Source organism: Dreissena polymorpha, chromosome 4 (genome assembly GCF_020536995.1).
Source record: "Dreissena polymorpha isolate Duluth1 chromosome 4, UMN_Dpol_1.0, whole genome shotgun sequence".
Lineage (NCBI taxonomy): Eukaryota > Metazoa > Mollusca > Bivalvia > Myida > Dreissenidae > Dreissena > Dreissena polymorpha.
Genome location: NC_068358.1, coordinates 126952371 through 126971797, shown reverse-complemented (window position 1 = coordinate 126971797; position 19427 = coordinate 126952371). Strand labels below are relative to the sequence as shown.

The following is a 19427-nucleotide window of genomic DNA, read 5'->3' as shown; positions in this document are numbered from 1 at the left end:
TAAATTATAGTTTCATTTCTAGACCGATTTTGACAATTTATATATCATTAGAAAGCTTACGTAACGTAGTTTTCAGATATATAAACATATATTAAGTTTTTCCTCTGATTTCGGCAGCCCGGCGAGTTATAACTTTAACTTTTGCAAATATCATACCGTTTTGGAGTTTTAGAATCTAGATTTACGATTGACATGTTTGTACTTAATACCGATTTGTAGCGTTTATATTTAGAGTTCAGTTTTAAAAATTACATCTTGCTTAGGAGAATAGAATTCTGTATACGATAGAAAAAAATTATTATAGTCAACGGACTCAACGGTTATATTCAACGGGGAACCAGTTAACTTCCAACTATTGTGTAAACATAGTGTATTTTCACCTTAAAACAATATAAATATTAATATATTATATAATATTTATACATTTTGCGGTAAAAATCGCCTTTTGTTATAAAAATAGATAAAAAATACATGTTTATATTTGAATTTTGCGTTTCATAAAATACTAACCGAATCTCGTTGTCTGGATAACAACGAGATGAATCTCTCAGACCGGAAGTTTGGAAGCTGTCAAATTAACACATTAACATTGAATGTATCTTAGATCTTTCAATTAAAGCGACCAAAAGGTATTTGGTATATGGGTGTCGTCTGTTTTTATAGAAAAGTGAATATTGTTGTTTTGGTAGTTTGCAGTAATAGTATATGTTAGTTTGATTTACGACGAAGCGAACAAAACCAGTTTAGGAAAACCCTCTGAGACTAGACATGTGAGAGTGGGTCTTATTCATCAAGTTAATGAGACACTGTGGACTTTCATCCAACATCATTTCAGAAACTTGAATCCTTTGCCTGACATATAATGTGGTTGGACTATCCACTCTAGATATGTAAAGCTGATAGTTTTATCTTAATTACATGTACTAGCCCGTTTGCCAGTTTGTGCTATTACCCCCTCTCATATGAATTACCCTCCCATATTCATCTTTAGCTTAATTTTTACTTGAAGATATAAAAAAGCTTGTGTTTTCATGTATTTTCAATGTTTGACAGTTTGTTTGTGGCATGTTATGAATAAATTAGATCATACATGTACCAGCATTGAACAAAACAGCTATACAAAAGCAGGTTACAGTACACTCCACGCGTTTTCCCCAATTTCCCTCCATACTCCGCGGGTTTCGACCTGGAGGGAGATTAAGAAAATCCCGCTATACGCGGCGTTTGCATGATTTTGGACACGGCGGTTAACGATCGGCAAAACTGATAAGCCGACGCGGCGGCCCTCGGCGTTGGCAACGCGGGGGAAACTCCGCGTTTTACGAGATAACGATCAATTAAATTTTGTTTGACTTCCTGATTTTCAAATAAAATTACATTTATTACAAGTACATGCATGTACATGTAGTATAATATTTACCATTTAAAAAAAACCAACCAAGATAGATCAATCCCGACGTGGTTGTAGAAGTAGTTGTTGTATAGAAAACTCGTTGATTTACAACACACAAAACGTCGTCCTTTAACTAATACTTACCAATTAATATAAACACAGTTTGCAACATTGTTTTTATTTTGATAATTTAATGCAAAGTTTTTATGTTAGCAGGTGATTTTCTATACTGAACATGTATACCCTAAAAATCTCGCAAATCGGTGTGAATTGACAGTTTGACGTAATCAAAGAAAAGCCGCTTCCTGTCTACATAACTTACTCAAGTAAACACGTTCAACGAATGCATAAGGAATGGTTTTAATTGTCGGAACAAAGTCAATTCTCTGCTCGCTAATTCATTGATTTTCTCTTTGTTTGTAGGTTATTCCATTGATTGCTAAAAGGTGGTAACTATTGAGTTGATAATACATTTAATATTCACAGTTGTATTCTTGTTGCGTCGACATTCTAAACAATGTTTACCAGTAATTATGGACCAAATCGGCATTGTGACATTCACACATGGTAATCCCTTTTGTCAAAACACCGCAGACAGCAGTCTACACAATAGGTCAGTAGACAAGCTTTGCGTGTTTTCATAACGTCAAACACTTAAAATCCAGTTCCGCCCAGATGTCTTCTTTAATCAGTTTACTATACAATTAGTGTTTAAATAATTACTCTACTAAAATACCGTAACGATAAAGATTCGGCGTGTTTGATTTGAAATTATTTTAGAGGAAATATCAACTTATACGCGAAATAATTTCGTTAATAAATACCAAAGAAACTTTTAACCGAAATCAACAAAATTCAATGTTCTCTGCGTTACAAAGTTTGTATCAAAAAAATCAATACACCACGGAATACACGCACGCTTTGCAGGGGTATACATTGTACCTTGACCTTGTACATTGCAGCATAATTTTCGCGCGCTTTTGTCGGGAAATATACATGACTGTATATTGGAAGCATTTGTAAACGTCGTGTTAACAATTAAAAATCGTAGTGTGTTTCGGATTACGAATTATTATTCTCATTTGGAAATTTTACGAAACATTTATTCTTGTGTCATATGTGTTATGATTTAAATATTAATTTATCAAATGTATTATATTAGACTAATTCATATTGTAGACGTACCTGTGAATTAAAAACATAATTTTTATACGTATTAATTTCTATACAATTATCTTTTTTATACATGTACTTCAGTATTTAAACAATTTATTATAACAATGTTTTTATTTTTTGGCATGCCCAGTAGCACACTGCTAACGCGGCGTTGCGCGGCAATCACTGATAAGAACGAAAAGTGTCTGCATTTACCGACTAGCCTAAAGTAATACACGCCGCGGGAATTAGCGAACGCGGCGTAACGCCGAGCGTTTTATCGAGTTCACCTCGCTCTTCCAACGCCGCGTGAACACTCGCTAGCAGAAAAAAACCCGCGGAGGGAGCGCGTTTTTTGGGGAAAACGCGTGGAGTGTACTGTAATAAACAGTTTTGAGTTCAAAAACAGCTAGGTTAATGTACTCTTTTAAAACCTTAATAAATGTTTGTACCTTTTATATCTGACGATTTGCTTTTCATTTATTGAAGCTCATAGTTGTTAATCCACTTTTATCGTCCTCTCAAAATATACTAAACATTAAGGTACATTTATTTTTCCTTAGCTTTTTTCTTGTTGTCTCTGAGGTCTACAGAAACATCACAATTCACAGCAGGCTTTTCCCTAGGAATTATTCCAGACACAGAGGCAAGGCAGCATAGAAGGCTGCTGGAGCAAAGTGAATACTAACTTGTAACTTCTTTTTTTTTTTCAACTGTCGGCCTATTCAAATTTGAAATATGCACTTCTTCAGATCTATTAACAGTGCCTTCCCCAGGCCATTTAAGCGCCCCTTGCCGGGGCGCTTGAATTTCGAAATCAGAGTCCCCGGGGCGCTTGAAATTTTCCGATCAGTGTATTCTTCAGTAAAAGAAAGTGGAGATTGTCCAAAAAAATCAAGGTTTCCCTATCAGTGTATCAATATTCCCTGTTTTAAAAGAGCACTCGGTACCTACTTTCACAAGTAATCGCCATAAACACCACATGGGGTAATGGATAATCCACTGATAAGAGAATAGCATGACGCGCGTATCGATTATTCTAGCCACATTACACGGTCATTTAAATGCTGACAAGGATGTATCTGGTAACTTTCCAGTCGTCAAACTGTGAAGTTCATCGTCCAATCGGTTATGCGAATGCTTATGAGGGCGGGGTTAACTATCGACCATTATTTTTGACTGACGTCGGGCATGAAGTAAGAGTTTATCGCAGCTTGATTAGCAAGTAGTTGTACCATTTGAGTAATATAAAACCGGTAATTAGAACAGTACAGAACATTAAAGACGGTTTCGGGCATCATCATCACACCTTTTTACTGTAAACAAGTGTTACCTATGACTCATAATTAATACGAGAAATTAATTGCAAGTGGTAAACAATTAATTATTATAGCGGTTACAATTATGTGATAACAATTTATTTAATTCCAGTACATGTATATTTCAACATGTCCATTTATAGAACTGATTCACCTCGTTTTTCTGACATTTATTCGACACGTAATGCGCTTTAACAAATTTTCGTTGAATTAATTACGCACACTTGTAAATGCTTCGTCCGATAATCGATAGTTAGAAGACCGGCCGTGATCCTCGTGGACAACGTGAATTTCATGCATAATTCCGTCAAAACATTTATTCGACTCGTAAAGTGTGTAAACAAATTATCGTTGAATTTATAACGCAACGGTTAATATTTGTTGAAATCTCAAATGGGAATAATTAAATTTGTAATCCGAAACCCATTACCGTAAGTCGATGTTAACGCGTTTTTAATCCGAAACACACTTCCGAATGTAAATGTTACCGCAACGTTAAATATTTTTGCTTCAAATTAGCAGCGCAAATTTATTTTGTGTCGAATCTTTTTCTCAATTAAAAAGAGCGCGAAAATTATGCAGCATGTACAACGTCTCGTCTATTGCATACAAATGGCGTGTATTGAGCGTTTTAACAAGCACACAACAGGTCAGGGGATTGACGCATATTCAGAGGCAATATTTCATCAAATCTATAAATAGTCACTTAAAAAATGACAAGGTTTGTGTTAAAGAAATAACTGAAAGCTTTTATCGTAAATATTTACCAGAAAGAGTTTGATAAAAACGGAATAAACGGGATTATCGGGTAATAAATAGAAACTTGAAAAATAGTAAGTATACAGTAATAGATTCGGGTTGAAACGGATGTATTGGGGAATCGTTCGAGTCGGGATTTTACTAGCTGTGCGGAAAAGTTTTAAAACAATTAAACAATATAAAAATATATATTTTTAAATGACTGGGGGATTTTTTTGAAGAGTCATAGCGCACCAAATGACGTCTTTTGACGCTGTTTTTCTTTGAGTTATAACGCACCACAGAACGTGAATTGACACGTTAAATTAAAAAAAAATCAACGTAGGGAGGGGACACCCCTCCCGAACCCACCCCCGGGGCGCCTGAACAAATTCCTGGGGAAGGCACTGCAATTTCTCACCACATTCTTTTATTACCTTAATTTATATATATATTTTACATGTATATATTTCCTTTAATTCATATACACAGATCCTTTTCGTGTGTTTCAAATTATCCTTGATTGGCTGAAAAGTTATGGAGCGGAAACGATTGACAGCATCATGTCAAATTTAGATAGAATGGGAGGGTGGCATGCGCCATGATGTTAAACTTTTTTTGAATGTTGGGAAAGTCTTGTTATTGTTTGAAGCACTAATAAAACATAAATTACAATCTTGTTATAAGAAACATTGTTTTACAATATATGTGTGGCATATTATGAGTGTCACATTAATTACTAATCCGATTAGCTCTGTTGAGTTGTTGTATTTCATTTGTCTTTTCAAACTTAACAGAGTATAACAAATTATGTTGCTATATTGCTTGCATAACATTGGCACCATTTCTAGTGAAAATGTTTATTTCAATAAACCAAGGAAAGAATTCACTTAAACAGGTATAGGCCTAAAATATAATAACGATGACCCATCATTAACTGAAAGTGTGTTCGGTGGTCTGACAAGGTATCATAATGGGTGGGACAAATGTCTCACAGCTGATGAAAACTTTGGAACATATTCTATAGTTTTGAGACACAATGTTATAAAAGTTAAAATATTAATCATAAATATGAATAACTTTATAGCTTAAATTTTAACCAAGTAATTTGCATATAAATTGTGTAATGTAATTTTTGTGTCATCTAATTTGTGACACTGTCTCTTTAAGTTTTTTATGAGAACTTTCCAAAAAAAATTCAATGGGTTTAAACATCATGGAATGCCAAAAAAGGGTGTCTGAACACTTAGTGTCCGAAAACTTTGAGTAATAACGGTACCTTAAATTCTTGAAAACAGATAAAATTTGATTTTTCTTAAATTAATGTGTTCACTTAATATCAGTGGTTAAATTGAAATATAGGGAGGTTGTATTGTACTTTAATATTTTAATTCTGGTAAAAATTGTGTATAAATGTTTTAGTGTTTATGAACAATATATATCTGTAATGTAGTAGGTAAACCAGACCTCATTTTCTTCTATTTTTTCTCAGGTGCAGTGATTCCAGTACGAGCATACAGAAGTCATGCAACAAGACTAATTTATGATGTCACATGGTATGTTTATTTTGTTGTATCTCTATACATGTAGTTGTTTTTATAATGCTTGTAGGAGTTCTTATGCTGAAAACAACTACCTCTGTTAGCAAGTAAAATGCGTATTTACAGCGATTTTTTTTTGCCTAATTGGGAAAAGTACTGATATCAGTCCAATTGAGAAAATTGTGTGCGAAAAAACCTATAAATTGGGAAAATTTGCGTCTGGCAGTCTTCATTTTGGGAAATTGGTGTTTTGTATGCCCCCGAAGGAGGGCATATAGTGATCGGACTGTCCGTCTGTCCGTCACACTTTGAATTTAGGTTTCGAAAAAAGCTCATAACTTCTATGCCCCTTGAGCTATCACCTTCATATTTGGTATGCATGTGTATATGGACAAGGTCTTTCCATACGCACACAAATTTTGACCCCTGTGGCCTTGACCTTGAATTTAGGGTCCGCATTTAGGTTTCAAAATCTGTGTTAAGGTTTCGAAAAATTCTCAAAACTCCTATGTCTCTTAAGATATAACCTTCATATTTGGTATACATGTGTAAATGGACAATGCCTTTCCGTACGCACAAAAAATTTGACCTCTGTGACCTTGACCTTAAACTTAGGGTCCGCATTAAGGTTTCAAAATCAGAGTTTAAGTTTCGAAAAATGCTCATAACTTCTATGTCCCTTGAGATATAACCTTTATATTTGGTATGCATGTGCATATGGACAAGGTCTTTCCATACGGCGCACACAAATTTTGACCCCTGTGACCTTGACCTTGAACTTAGATCTGCGTTTAGGTTTCAAAATCTTCGTTTAGGTTTTCGAAAAATGCTCATAACTTCTATCAAGCGTTTATAGGGGGCATAAGTCATCCTATGGTGACAGCTCTTGTTGTTATCATGGTCCCAAATACTTAACAATTGTTGATAACTAAATGTTGTCAAGTTGTGAATATTTTATTTTTTTATTTCAATTTTTTAGTTTTATTCAATTTTGATGGCAATTGAGAATTTTGTATTTTTTTTGTATTTGGGAAAGTGCCTTTTTCCGGTGTAACACCTTATTAGTTATTAAAGAACTTCAGCATCTTATACTATTAATTGATTATTTTTAATAAAAATAAGTCAAGTAAGCCATACTGCCACCATATTTTGTGCAAGGGTCTCTAAATCTATCTGCCCGCCCATTCGTCAAGGGTGTTCCCATTACAAGTCCTGTCAAGAAAAAGGCATATAAAAACGTATGGTATTATAGTAAGGGTGCATATAATTAATGATCAAAAACGAGTGTCACTTCACCAAAAATTGTGACAGTTTACAGTTACCCATGCTGCAATTAATCACCGAACAGCCCAGCCCAGCCCAGCAGGTGGAGTTGCTTCACAATCTATATAAAATCTATATTACCAAATGGAAACGTGCTCTTTGCCTTTCCTATGAAATGATGTCATAAAGGATCAATTAAATACTCTGCGCAACAGGAAATGCTTACAGCTTAAGGTCTTTAAGGTGTACAGAATTCATTGAATCTTCACCAAACTTTCTGGAAATGTTTGTTGATATTAAATAAAGGCCAAGGCAAAATAACCAGCCAATTCATTAATGACTACATAGACTGAAGACCCATTGTCATTTATTTGTACAAAAAATGTGAAATGCTTCTTTTCTGCTCTCTTACTTGCAGAGTTTATTAAATTGAGTTTTTACCAAACTGTATAGATACATTTGTTGACATAAAAGGGAAGCAGAGTTTGTTAGCTGGCATAATTGCACGTGTCACTTCAGAGATTGTGCCCTTTGTTTATTAATAAAATGTGGAATACGCAGATTTTGCTGTCATGTTTGTACAATTGTCTTTGAATCTGCAACAAACTTTCTTCAATGTTCGACTAGTTTGTTAATATAAAATAGAGCCAATTTCAATAGCCAGCCAATTTGCACAAGGAACTTAAGAGTTAGTGCCCTTTGTTTGCACACAGAAAATGCTCACCATACTTTTTCTGGAATGTTTCTTTACATAAAATGGAACCCAAGTTCGATATACAGCCAACATGCACAAGTTTTTTATGCCCCCGGATCGAATGATCGGGGGTATATTGTTTTTGGCCTGTCTGTCTGTCATTGTATGTGTGTGTCTGTCATTGTATGTGTTTGTGTGTCTGTCCCAAAACTTTAACCTTGGTCATAACATTTGCAATATTGAAGAAAGCAACTTGATATTTGGCATGCCATCCTTCAAGGTCAAAAGTCTAATATATGGCTTCAAAGCGGCGCAGTTGAGGGCATTGTGTTTAACAAACACAGCTCTTGTTTATTACATGACCATGTTTAAGACTTAAAGAAGGCCATCTGACTGAAGAGATTAGCTTTAGGGTTTGTTAGTCTGCTGTAGACAACATAGTACATGAATTTATAAAATACACATGCATAGAGGGATGTTTATATTCCGCTATTGTTTTCCCAATAGTGACTGACACACAATAGACATCTGCACTAAACCAAAAAAAGCTATGTGGCACCTATACTTTTTTGGGTAGTTTCTTTGCATAACAGTTGAATATTCAAATCGTAAAGTTTGAATCAAATATTCAACCGATTTACAAATATTCGTTACCTTCCCTTGTTTTAACTAAGGATTATCACCCAAACCACCTATGATTAACTTAAATAAAAAGTTTGTGTCATCATGCATTCGAGTTATTAGAGTGTGTTGACTTGACAGGTATTGTCTTGCCATGAATGTTAAGCTGTGCTTACCAGGTTTCTTTGCACATAAATTTTTTATAACACTTGATTAAAATGGTTTGCTTGGCTTTTAAGGATTGCTCTTGTGAAATTGTATACAGGGAAATGTGTTTCATAGTTACTTATGTTTTGCTTTGAATGCGTTAGTCATTTGCCAGAGGAATGTTACATACATTCCTGTCGCAAAAAGTCCATATTTACTGGGGCATTGGGTCTTTGTTGCAAAGGGAGAAAACTAGACAATGAATCATTATTTCCTGTTGGATATTATAGAGTTGCCAAACCTTCGTCATGAATTCTCAAGAAACATAGTGTCACAAAAGTCAGTGCAAATTTTGTAAAAAAACATGAAGATTTTTCCTGTAACAAGTATGTTCTAAATGTTTTAATGTACATTATGTAATATTAATTCAATTAAAAATGACTAATAGTTTGATACGATTGTTGATAATTTAAATGACCAGCCAACTTTCCATATTTTTAAATAAAATCGGTAGATTATGAGCTTGTTTTGTATGGAAACTAGAAATCATGGTTGTTATTAATTGTATTAATGTTAGAAAGATTTAGATGTTTAATGTTTAAATGTTTTAGATCATGCTGTTTCAGTTTGAATTTTATTAGACTGTTATACTTTAACCCATTTATGCCAAGTGGACTCTCCCATCCTTCTACATTGGATCAATTTATTTCCAAAATTAGGGATGTCTAGTATATTTATTTCTATATTTAGATTATTTCTTACAGAAATTCCTTTAGGCAAAAAGCGTAGACACAGATGAGACTCCGCATCATGCGGCGTCTCATCTGGGTCTACGCTGTTTGTAAAGGCCTTTTTCTAGATGCTAGGCATTAATGGGTTAAATGCAGAGGAACATTTGGGTTATGTTGTTTCAATATGTTCGTGTCATTTAACCCTTTCAGTGCGGGAACCGAATTTTAAAGGCTTTTGCAAACAGTTTGGGTCCAGATGAGACGCCACAGAACGTGGCGTCTCATCAGGATCCAAACTGTTTGCTATTCTGATAGTATTCTTTGAAAAAAATCGAAGAAAATGCTAATTTTATAAATTCAGCAGACGACATTTTAGCAGACGACAAATTTCCCAGCATGCAAAGGGTTAATGTTTTCAAAAGGAACAAATCCTTACTAGAGATATTGTTGTCAGTGATTTCTTATATGAATTATTCATGATTATAAATCAAAATCTTATCTTTTGACTTAATAACCATTGATCAGGGTTGCTTGTAGCATAGTAAATTGTCATTTTATTGGTCATATCATGGCAGATAGTGGCAGAGGATTTAAGGACACTTTTTATTCATTATGCGCTTCAGTTTTCTCATTAGGCGGTTGTATTCAGCGCAATCATTAATATTGTTTGACCTTTTACCCTATGATTGTTTGATTGAGGTTCAACATATAATTTCATGTACAGATAATTAAAGGAGGGTTCACTGAACTAATTAGAATCAAAAGCAGTTACTGTGCTAATAAAAAATTAAGTTTGACACTTATTTAAAGAACATAACATGGTATTTTTGTTTTCAGCGATTCAGGCTTTTTCCGCCCTATGCCACAGGTCCAAAATTCGGCCCCATTCCCAATGCAAATCTGGTTGTTTTTTTTCCCAATTGAAAAAAAAATCCCAATTGAAAAAAAAAAAAAAAAATTTTTTTTTTTTTTTTTTTTTTTTTACCCTTTAAATATATAAGTTGACCTGATCCGGTGTAGAAAATAGAAAGTATTGCATAATTAAATTATCTGTTGCCTTGAATTTGTTTTAAAAACTGTAAAATATGTAAATGATTATTTAAGACTTTCCTTATTTTCCTCAAAATCCGGCGCTTCGCGCGATTTTTCTCACCTAATAAAAGGCCAAGCCTTTTCACCAAATTAAGATTAAAAAACCTGCACTTATCACACATGTTCATAATATTTTGTAAAATTTTAATAATAAGTTATCCAAATAGTCGTTATTTACCAGTTAACGGCTTCTTTGAAATATAAGAAACACTATTTATATGCAATAATTTTTCCCAATTGAGCCAATTTCGCGATTAATTTTTTTCCCAAAATGGGAGTTTTCACGACGCGAAATTCCCAAAATTCCAGTGTGGCGTTTTCCCAAAATGGAGCGGAAAAAGCCTGCGATTCCATGAATCGTCTTGGGTTATGTAGTATTAAAGTGATTTATTCAACTTTTTCACATATTACCGCAACTATTTGTTTTTATGCCCCCAGATCGAAAGATCAGGGGCATATTGTTTTTGCCTGTCAGTCTGTCATTGTATGTGTGTGTCCCAAAACTTTAACCTTGGTTTAAGTTTGGTCATTACTTTTGAATATTGAAGATAGCAACTTGATATTTGGCATGCATGTGTAGCTGCACATTTTGAGTGGTGAAAGGTCAAGGTCATCCTGCAATGTCAAAAGTCAAAATACAATCCAAGGGAAGAAATAAGCTTTAAAAGGGAGATAATTTTAAACCTGCCAAATGATATATTGAAATTTTATTTCAAAGCGGCGCAATAGGGGGCATTGTGTTTCTGACAAACACATCTCTTGTTCACTTTCATTTTCAACTAGAAATGTTAAATGTCTTCTTTATTTTTTAAATTGAATTGTGAACATTTATCAACAAAAACACCGGTTCATGCATTATTTTGTCAGCTATTAATTCAGTGGACTTATACACATCCAAAACTGAAGGTACCACTTACCCTAACGTGCTGTTCTACATAGTTTAATTGTTCACTATGTATAAAGGGGCAAATAAGCCATTTGCAGAACTTCACAAAATGCACCTTCTCAACCTACGCCAGTTCTTAAGTTTGCAACAGATTAATTATAAAAACATTATGTCCTTACTCTGGTGGAATTTCCTCGATAGTTTTGGTTTCTTTGTTTGACGTTTCTCGACGGAACTTACTAAATTGACAAAGAGGCAGAATGACATTAGCGGTATCGTCTCCTGCTCAGCGGACCATGAGTAAAATTAGAGGATTTTCTCTCCCGAAATTTGTTGCCATGGAAATAATTTGAAAATAGGTCTTTATGTAGTTTCCTGTGGACGACCAGAACTAATAATGTTATTGGACAGTTAATCAAAGTGCATTGATTTTCTTGTGCCACTATGAGATATTTTGACAGCTTATAATATTTCTGATTTAAACTGCATGTATATTGCTGAGATCCCCTTGTGGTTAATGAATAAAAAAGCTTTGCTGGAAATAATTGCTCTAAGTACTAAAAGACTTTGTTTGCAACACGTAATGTGCCAGTCAAGAGGACGAACAATCAAACCGTAATGATTTACAGCCTATGCATCACGGGTTGACAGATTACCATGTGGTACCGTAATGATCATATTGGCTGGGAATGTGGTGTAATTTGAGTTGATCTGATGTGCGTGTTATCAAACCCCCCAATCGCTTTGACTTATACTAAATATTATTCGTGCTATTACAACTAAGTATGTTATGAGTAGGATATTGGCGAATACACTCTATTTAAAGACCGAATAACGAAGTTATACCCTGTCTGGCGGTCGTTTGGTTGGTTAGTTGGTCAGTTGCTCTATTAATCTTGCTGCACATATGTGTACTTGTGTTGCAATGACACCGTTCTGTTAGTTTGCTTTGGTCCCGCAGCTTGGTGAATTTGAAAAAAATGTTTCTTTTCCATACAGTTAACTTCTCAAACACAAAACTCAAGCATGGAAAGCATAAAAATAAATATTATAAATCAAAGTCTTGCATTGTGTGATTACGTAATAGATATAAGCTGTACAATATGTAAAATATCAGAGGTCTGGAAACTGTTCAATATTTTACATTATGGCAAACATTTTGAGGCTATATCTTACACAAAACATTACCAACAATTTATCTTATGCTCGCTTTCCACGTGCTGTTGATTATACACAATAAACACCAATATTAGTTTTACTAAAACATGCCTAATATTCGAGGCTATCAGACTAATATTACATTAAATGTACAATATTTTAACAATAGAAAACTGTGATTTGTCCCGTTACCATTAACTTTTGTAAATTGGAATATAATCTGTTTGTTTGGACTGAGATGCTATTAAGCACTTATGCAACTAAGGTTAATTGTGATGTAAGCTTTTATTGTGTGGAGTTTGCCATTATATCAAGTTTCTGAACTATGTGAATTTCAATTACTGAAATAGTGAAGCCTTACAGTTTATTGCAGTTGTGTATATTACCAATAAACACTGATTCAAGCAATCAGGTTGTCAGTTCTGTACATTTTATTGTATGCCATTTTCCCCATAAATTCGTTAAATTTGACGGTTTAACTTCCACACTTACCTGTTAATAACCCCTGAAACCTTTTAAACAATTAAAAGATCACAAATTGTGCATGCTGAATAGCTGTAAAAATTAACTCAAATCAGACATTCGTTCCATTCTGAGCACTGCCATTAGCTGACATTTTATTGAGCATTGGATGTTTCAGTGTGCAGGGCTCATATTACAAAGCTAGACCCAGGTATTCAAGCCGTAATCTGAGGTGACATACTGGCTCCAATTCAGTTGACAGGCAATCAGGGGCTTCCATGCATTATGTTGGTGATTTCAGAACCAGAACAGCTTCTCAAGGCTCTTTTAATAGGGTGAACAATGGTAAAATCCTTGTCAAGATCAATTTATGGACACTTATTTGAGGTGTTGTATTGAGATGAACCTTTCTTCACTTGGTCCTATTTGATTCTTTTTATGTCCCCCACTATAGTAGTGGGGGACATATTGTTTTTGCCCTGTCTGTTGGTCTGTTGGTCTGTCTGTTGGTTTGTTGGTCTGTTGGTCTGTCTGTTGGTCTGTCTGTTTGCGCCAACTTTAACATTTTGCAATAACTTTTGCTATATTGAAGATAGCAACTTCATATTTGGCATGCATGTGTATCTCATGAAGCTGCACATTTTGAGTGGTGAAAGGTCAAGGTCAAGGTCATCCTTCAAGGTCAGAGGTCAAATATATGTGGCCAAAATCGCTCATTTTATGAATACTTTTGCAATATTGAAGATAGCAACTTGATATTTGGCATGCATGTGTATCTCATGGAGCTGCACATTTTGAGTGGTGAAAGGTCAAGGTCAAGGTCATCCTTTAAGGTCAGAGGTCAAATATATGTGGCCCAAATCGCTTATTTTATGAATACTTTTGCAATATTGAAGATAGCAACTTGATATTTGGCATGCATGTGCATCTCATGGAGCTGCTCATTTTGAGTGGTGAAAGGTCAAGGTCAAGGTCATCCTTTAAGGTCAGAGGTCAAATATATGTGGCCCAAATCGCTTATTTTATGAATACTTTTGCAATATTGAAGATAGCAACTTGATATTTGGCATGCATGTGTATCTCATGGAGCTGCACATTTTGAGTGGTGAAAGGTCAAGGCCAAGGTCATCCTTCACAAGGTCAAGGTCATCCTACAATGTCAAACATCATATAGGGGGACATTGTGTTTCACAAACACATCTTGTTGTAATTTATGTCATACAAAAATACATGCTACTTTCAAGTCACAGGCTCGGTCAAACATATGATTTTGTAGATCTCGAGATTTTGTCCAGTTTTGTGATGTTATATTCATTTTATTAAATCTTTGTAGAGTGCTAAATTCAGAGCTCCAGATAAAATTTTGGTCAAATTCTTATTTACTCCCTATTTTAAAACTTAATTCTTATTTTACCCCCTATTTATAAAATTATTTCTTAACAATATATTACAATATAATTGTTTATTCATTGTTTTTGACACATCAACAAATTGAGTCATTTATGTAAGAGCTTATAAATTCATCAATTATTGACAAAACTATGCTTTGGGTATTTGAACCTAATTGAAAGAATGCATGAAGCGTGGACTTTTGACACTGAAATGGCTTTTTTGCCTTCCACGCTTCGGTCGGCCATTTTGATTTTTTATGTAAAACGGTCACTGACACTTCGGCTTAGGTCATAATGGCCTTTTGGTCGCCATTAAAGTCATATCAAAAACTATATTTAATATTTAATTTTAATGACATTTTGAATAGGTATACAGTATATTCCTTGTGTATAAAAATTACGATAATGGTAATTAAAAAGGTACAATAAACAGTAATGACTTGCCTGCAATACTTAGAAAATTAGAAAATAAAATCGAGACCGTTTTGCCTTTCGACCGTTCTTAGGTGTGGCTCTTCCTCACAACAAACGCTTGAGTGACGTTAACTTTAAGTTGTAGTTTTAATTGAGCGCCTAGACGAATCAGAACCGGGATGCAAAGTTTACCGTATATAATTTGCTACTGGAAGTTTTACACACGTTCGAAAAATTTTAATTAGTGTTTAATTTTTTTAATGCGTAACTTAACGCAAAGATTTTAAATCTAAATCATTATTTAAGAAATTCAATTCGTTTTTACGCCTTTACGCATGTTATCTGGAGCACTGGCTAAATTGTTGTCGTATTTGTGACAACTGAATACTTCTGTTGGTGATCTTCATGTTGATCGGCATTAATAGATTGTAAAAAACATTCTGAATAGCTTTGAGTTGAGAAACTCATTTGTTCCTTAGCATTTTTTTAATCTCCAAAATCCTCTACAAAGCGTATACTAGCATACCCAGGGAGTGCAACCCTAACATTTCTGGACCGTATCTGTTAAAGTACAATTAAAACAGAAACTGAAATAATATGTTGATTCGCTGTGCTCACAAACACAGAAAGTATAAACATATAACGAGAAAATAGGTGTACAAGATGTAAATGTTGAGTACCGTAAATCTACGAATATAATACGCACTTTTTTACCTGCCGATTTTTTCTTCAAGTAGGGGGTGTGTATAATATACGAGTTTAGAGCAGAACAACATTTTTTCTGTGCAGATTTTCAACTTAATCGCTGTTATTCGCTTCGCGGCAGCCATTTTGAACTACACCATTACATCAAAGGGGTGCAACAGGGCTCGCGCTGTCGTTCGCCATTTGAGTCATTTGTGAAAATATTGAGAATTCGGCTCAATAAAAATCCTATTTGTGAAAATGCGAAAATCTAGTAAAATTTCATTGAAAACATCCGCCATTTATATTGGACTGGTTTTCTATATTTGTCTCTTTGTTTTAATGAAAGTGTTCGCAATTCGAACAGTAAACGAAACCCGGTCTGTACCCGATTATGAGACATCGCTTGACCTTATTGTTATTGAAGTGCGCATGGTAGCTGGCCAATCAACATTGAGCTTACACATGAAATGACGTTGTCAAATGAAACGTGAGAAAGGGAGGAGCTATCGGATAATATTGGGTCATTCATGCGCAGACACTGTATACTTTTAATACACTGTTAATATCGTCGTCTGCCTACAAAATAGCGATAGACGCTAAGTCGTAAAAAGATATTAGCAAATGAAAAAAACCCACTGACAATACCCGTAAATAAATATTTCTTAGCTGACCACTATTTATCTTTCTACCGCATATTTACCATATCTAAAGTAAAGAGTGGTATTTAAATAATAGTTTTATGATGCTAATAGAGCCTATTACACCTGTCTGCCGATTGCCGAATTAAATTGAAAGGTGATAATTAATTAATTTGTTTTTTACTCCCAAACTAGCCTTAATGACAGCAGCGTATTTTTATGAAAGAGATCATGCAAAACCCGAGAGCGGTTTAATTGTATTTAAAGTTATATTAAAGTATCGAGTTTGTAACACTTCGGAAAAGTAATTCATCTAGACAACTATAAAAACGGAAGTAACCATTTTGTCTTCTTATTACTTTATTATTATTATAATTATTATCGTCCCTAATATTGTCAAATTGAATTAAATGTGAAAACAAAAAACAGCGTCTCTGCTTTTTTCTTTTGTAATTATGACTGCTTGACTCGGATGTCAGCAAGGGGCCCGTGTGTTATCGGTTACAATCAATGGTAATATCAACAATAGACAGAGATATTTATTATGCAACTGTCATAACAACAGCACTATAACACATACCGATCAATATACCGGGGTATTACTGTGAAACAGATAGTTGACAACACCAAATTGATTTGCTATTTTCACAACACAAAAATATATTGACACATTTTTTCGGAAATGGCCTCCAGGTCAATAGGCGGACACCATAACGCCACAGCGCGACCTTCATTAATCATTTCGTCAGGGAGTGGACAGATTACAGTGCGATCTTTGCTCAGGCATCGATAGGTATTCAGAGGATCTCTGTGCTTTCGTAAAGTTGTTTGTAAATGTTTTGTCTTTTTTGTTAGACATTTATTTCAACCGGGGAACTACTTCATTTTTATATTTCTCTAATGTGAAAATGCCCATTTAGCTCAAAGTATGGTGTTTGTATTTCTATTGTTTTTTTATTTTAATATTGTAACATTGGAAATTAAAAAAACTTATCGAAAGAAATCAAATTTGCAGTAAACTAGTGTGACCTTTTAGAAATTGGATGTTCAAATATCAATTTCTCTTATAATACACAGTATTTGTGCATGTGTACAGTAACATAAGACCACAGTCACAAGGCCTGAAAGCACAACAGCAAAAGGTATTCATCTCACCCTTTCCCACTCAGAAGCAAAATGAAAATGGCTTTATGCAAACAACATTAAACCAGGTTTTATGCTGTTGGCTGCTCATCAGTATCTAAGGGTTGGAAATGAAGCCTTTAAAACTTGAATCTTGTAAAAAAGGTCTTTAATTAAATTAAACTTTCTGAGGGACTTCAAATGCGTCCAAATACAGATCTTCGTGGTAAAGGGTTAAACGGCATTGGATTGAAAGCATTTGTAGCCATTTAGGTAACAAATCATGACTTGTCCTTTAAAAGAAATTATTTACGTACTGTACTGAAAGCTTTTCAGAGATAGGCGCAAGTAGGTGTGGTGACAAATCTTAGGGTATGTAAGTTACCATGCATCAAATTGAATCGACATAAATATAAGCTCTGCACACTACGGTATACTGAGCAAAAGAAACACCCTTGACACTGTTTGGTTATATCATTCCAGTCATGCAACAATAAAAGGCCATCATAAATCATTTCTATTACACAATATTGTCTGACAAAGCTAACTTTTGGCTCCAGTGAATTAGGAGACACCACACATAAACATTCCCGGACAAACAACATTGGTACTTTTTATACCGGACTTGGCCACTGTTTATATGTGTTTTGGCTGTAAATTGGCAATAATCTCCTGTAATTTGTTACTCAAGGAGCTTGTTTTATAGGGCTGGTCAGAAAATAAAAAGAAATTGTGACAAGAGTTGATGTCTTTGGAAAATTGGTCAGTTTATTGGTTCATCTGAATGTTGTGATTTGAATGGTGGCACAAAAAACAACAGGCAAGGTTTTCTTGAAGTGTTTTTCTGGGATGCTTTATTATGTTATACATTTCCAAGTAAAATTTGGATTGTCTTGGTGACTTACTACTACTTCAATGAAAACAGTTTGTCAATAAATAAATGAAAAATATTATTTCTATAAATGCATAGGACCATTGTGCAGTTCTTCAATAAAGACAATTTATGCAAGCAATACGTGCATGCTATATGCCTATGAGTTATTGTATGTCAGTATCTGCAGACAACAGTATTTGTAATCTACAATGTTACACTAATGTTTATATGTATTGCAACCCCTCTGAGAATTTTACCATATTCAGGAAAAGGGAGGTGTCAGGTTTTCAAATGTTGGGCTGTTGTGATGCATCAGTGCAGTGTTTTCACAGTTATTATGTTCATCCTAGATTGATTGGGTTCCATTTGCTGTTCAATCCGACATTCAATCGGACCGAGATGATTGTGCTGTCATGGACCATGAATGGAAACTGTAATTTATCTTTTGTAAAGCATTGTCGTGCTTTTGTCACGCTTCGATGTCTAACCCAGTAATTGCATGTGTGTGACTCTTTGTATACTCTGAAATAACCCCCTAAGAATTATTCTTTGATCTTAATTGGATATTCCAGACATGGCTTATCTTACATGGGAAATAGTGGTACTTAAGTCAGTTAAAGCATCATTTCCAATGTGGGAGCTGCTTTGCCTCAAGTTTGCTTACAAGATGACATTATCTTATTATCACACATCCACGATGTTGTGTCTGTCTTCCCTTTGTTTTCAAACAGAAGCTTCGTAAAATTGCTTTGATCTGCGAATGATGCTATATTTGAATGCAAACAGTTGCTGGAATCAGTACAAAAGACCATAATTTTAAATTTTATGATATGCATTTCCCTGCATTTGAGCCACTATCAATATGAATTTGTAAATGGAAACTTAAAAAAAATATATGCACTAGCCTTACAATTTGTGTGACTGTGGTTCCTAAAAAATATAATTCCATTAGCTGGTCATGTATCTGTATATGATAAGAGCTAATGTTCACGAGTATTTATTTTGTTGCGTCATCCTTTTGTTGATGGATATGTTCGTTAAGTAATTAAAATAATTTTATCAAGCAGGGTGCAGTAATGTTATTGAGTGTATCTTCACCAT

At 34.5% G+C, this 19427-nt stretch overlaps 1 protein-coding gene across 1 annotated transcript in view; it reads left to right on the top strand.

The window, feature by feature from the left end:
• Window positions 1-525: 525 nt before the first annotated feature.
• Window positions 526-19427, top strand: part of LOC127878767 (uncharacterized) — an 83462-nt gene continuing 64560 nt past the window's right edge. The window contains exons 1-2 of the mRNA XM_052425294.1: window positions 526-629; window positions 6098-6161. Coding sequence (XP_052281254.1) covers window positions 6149-6161 — 13 coding nt within the window. The 5' untranslated portion in view covers window positions 526-629; window positions 6098-6148. The remainder of the gene's footprint in view (window positions 630-6097; window positions 6162-19427) is intronic.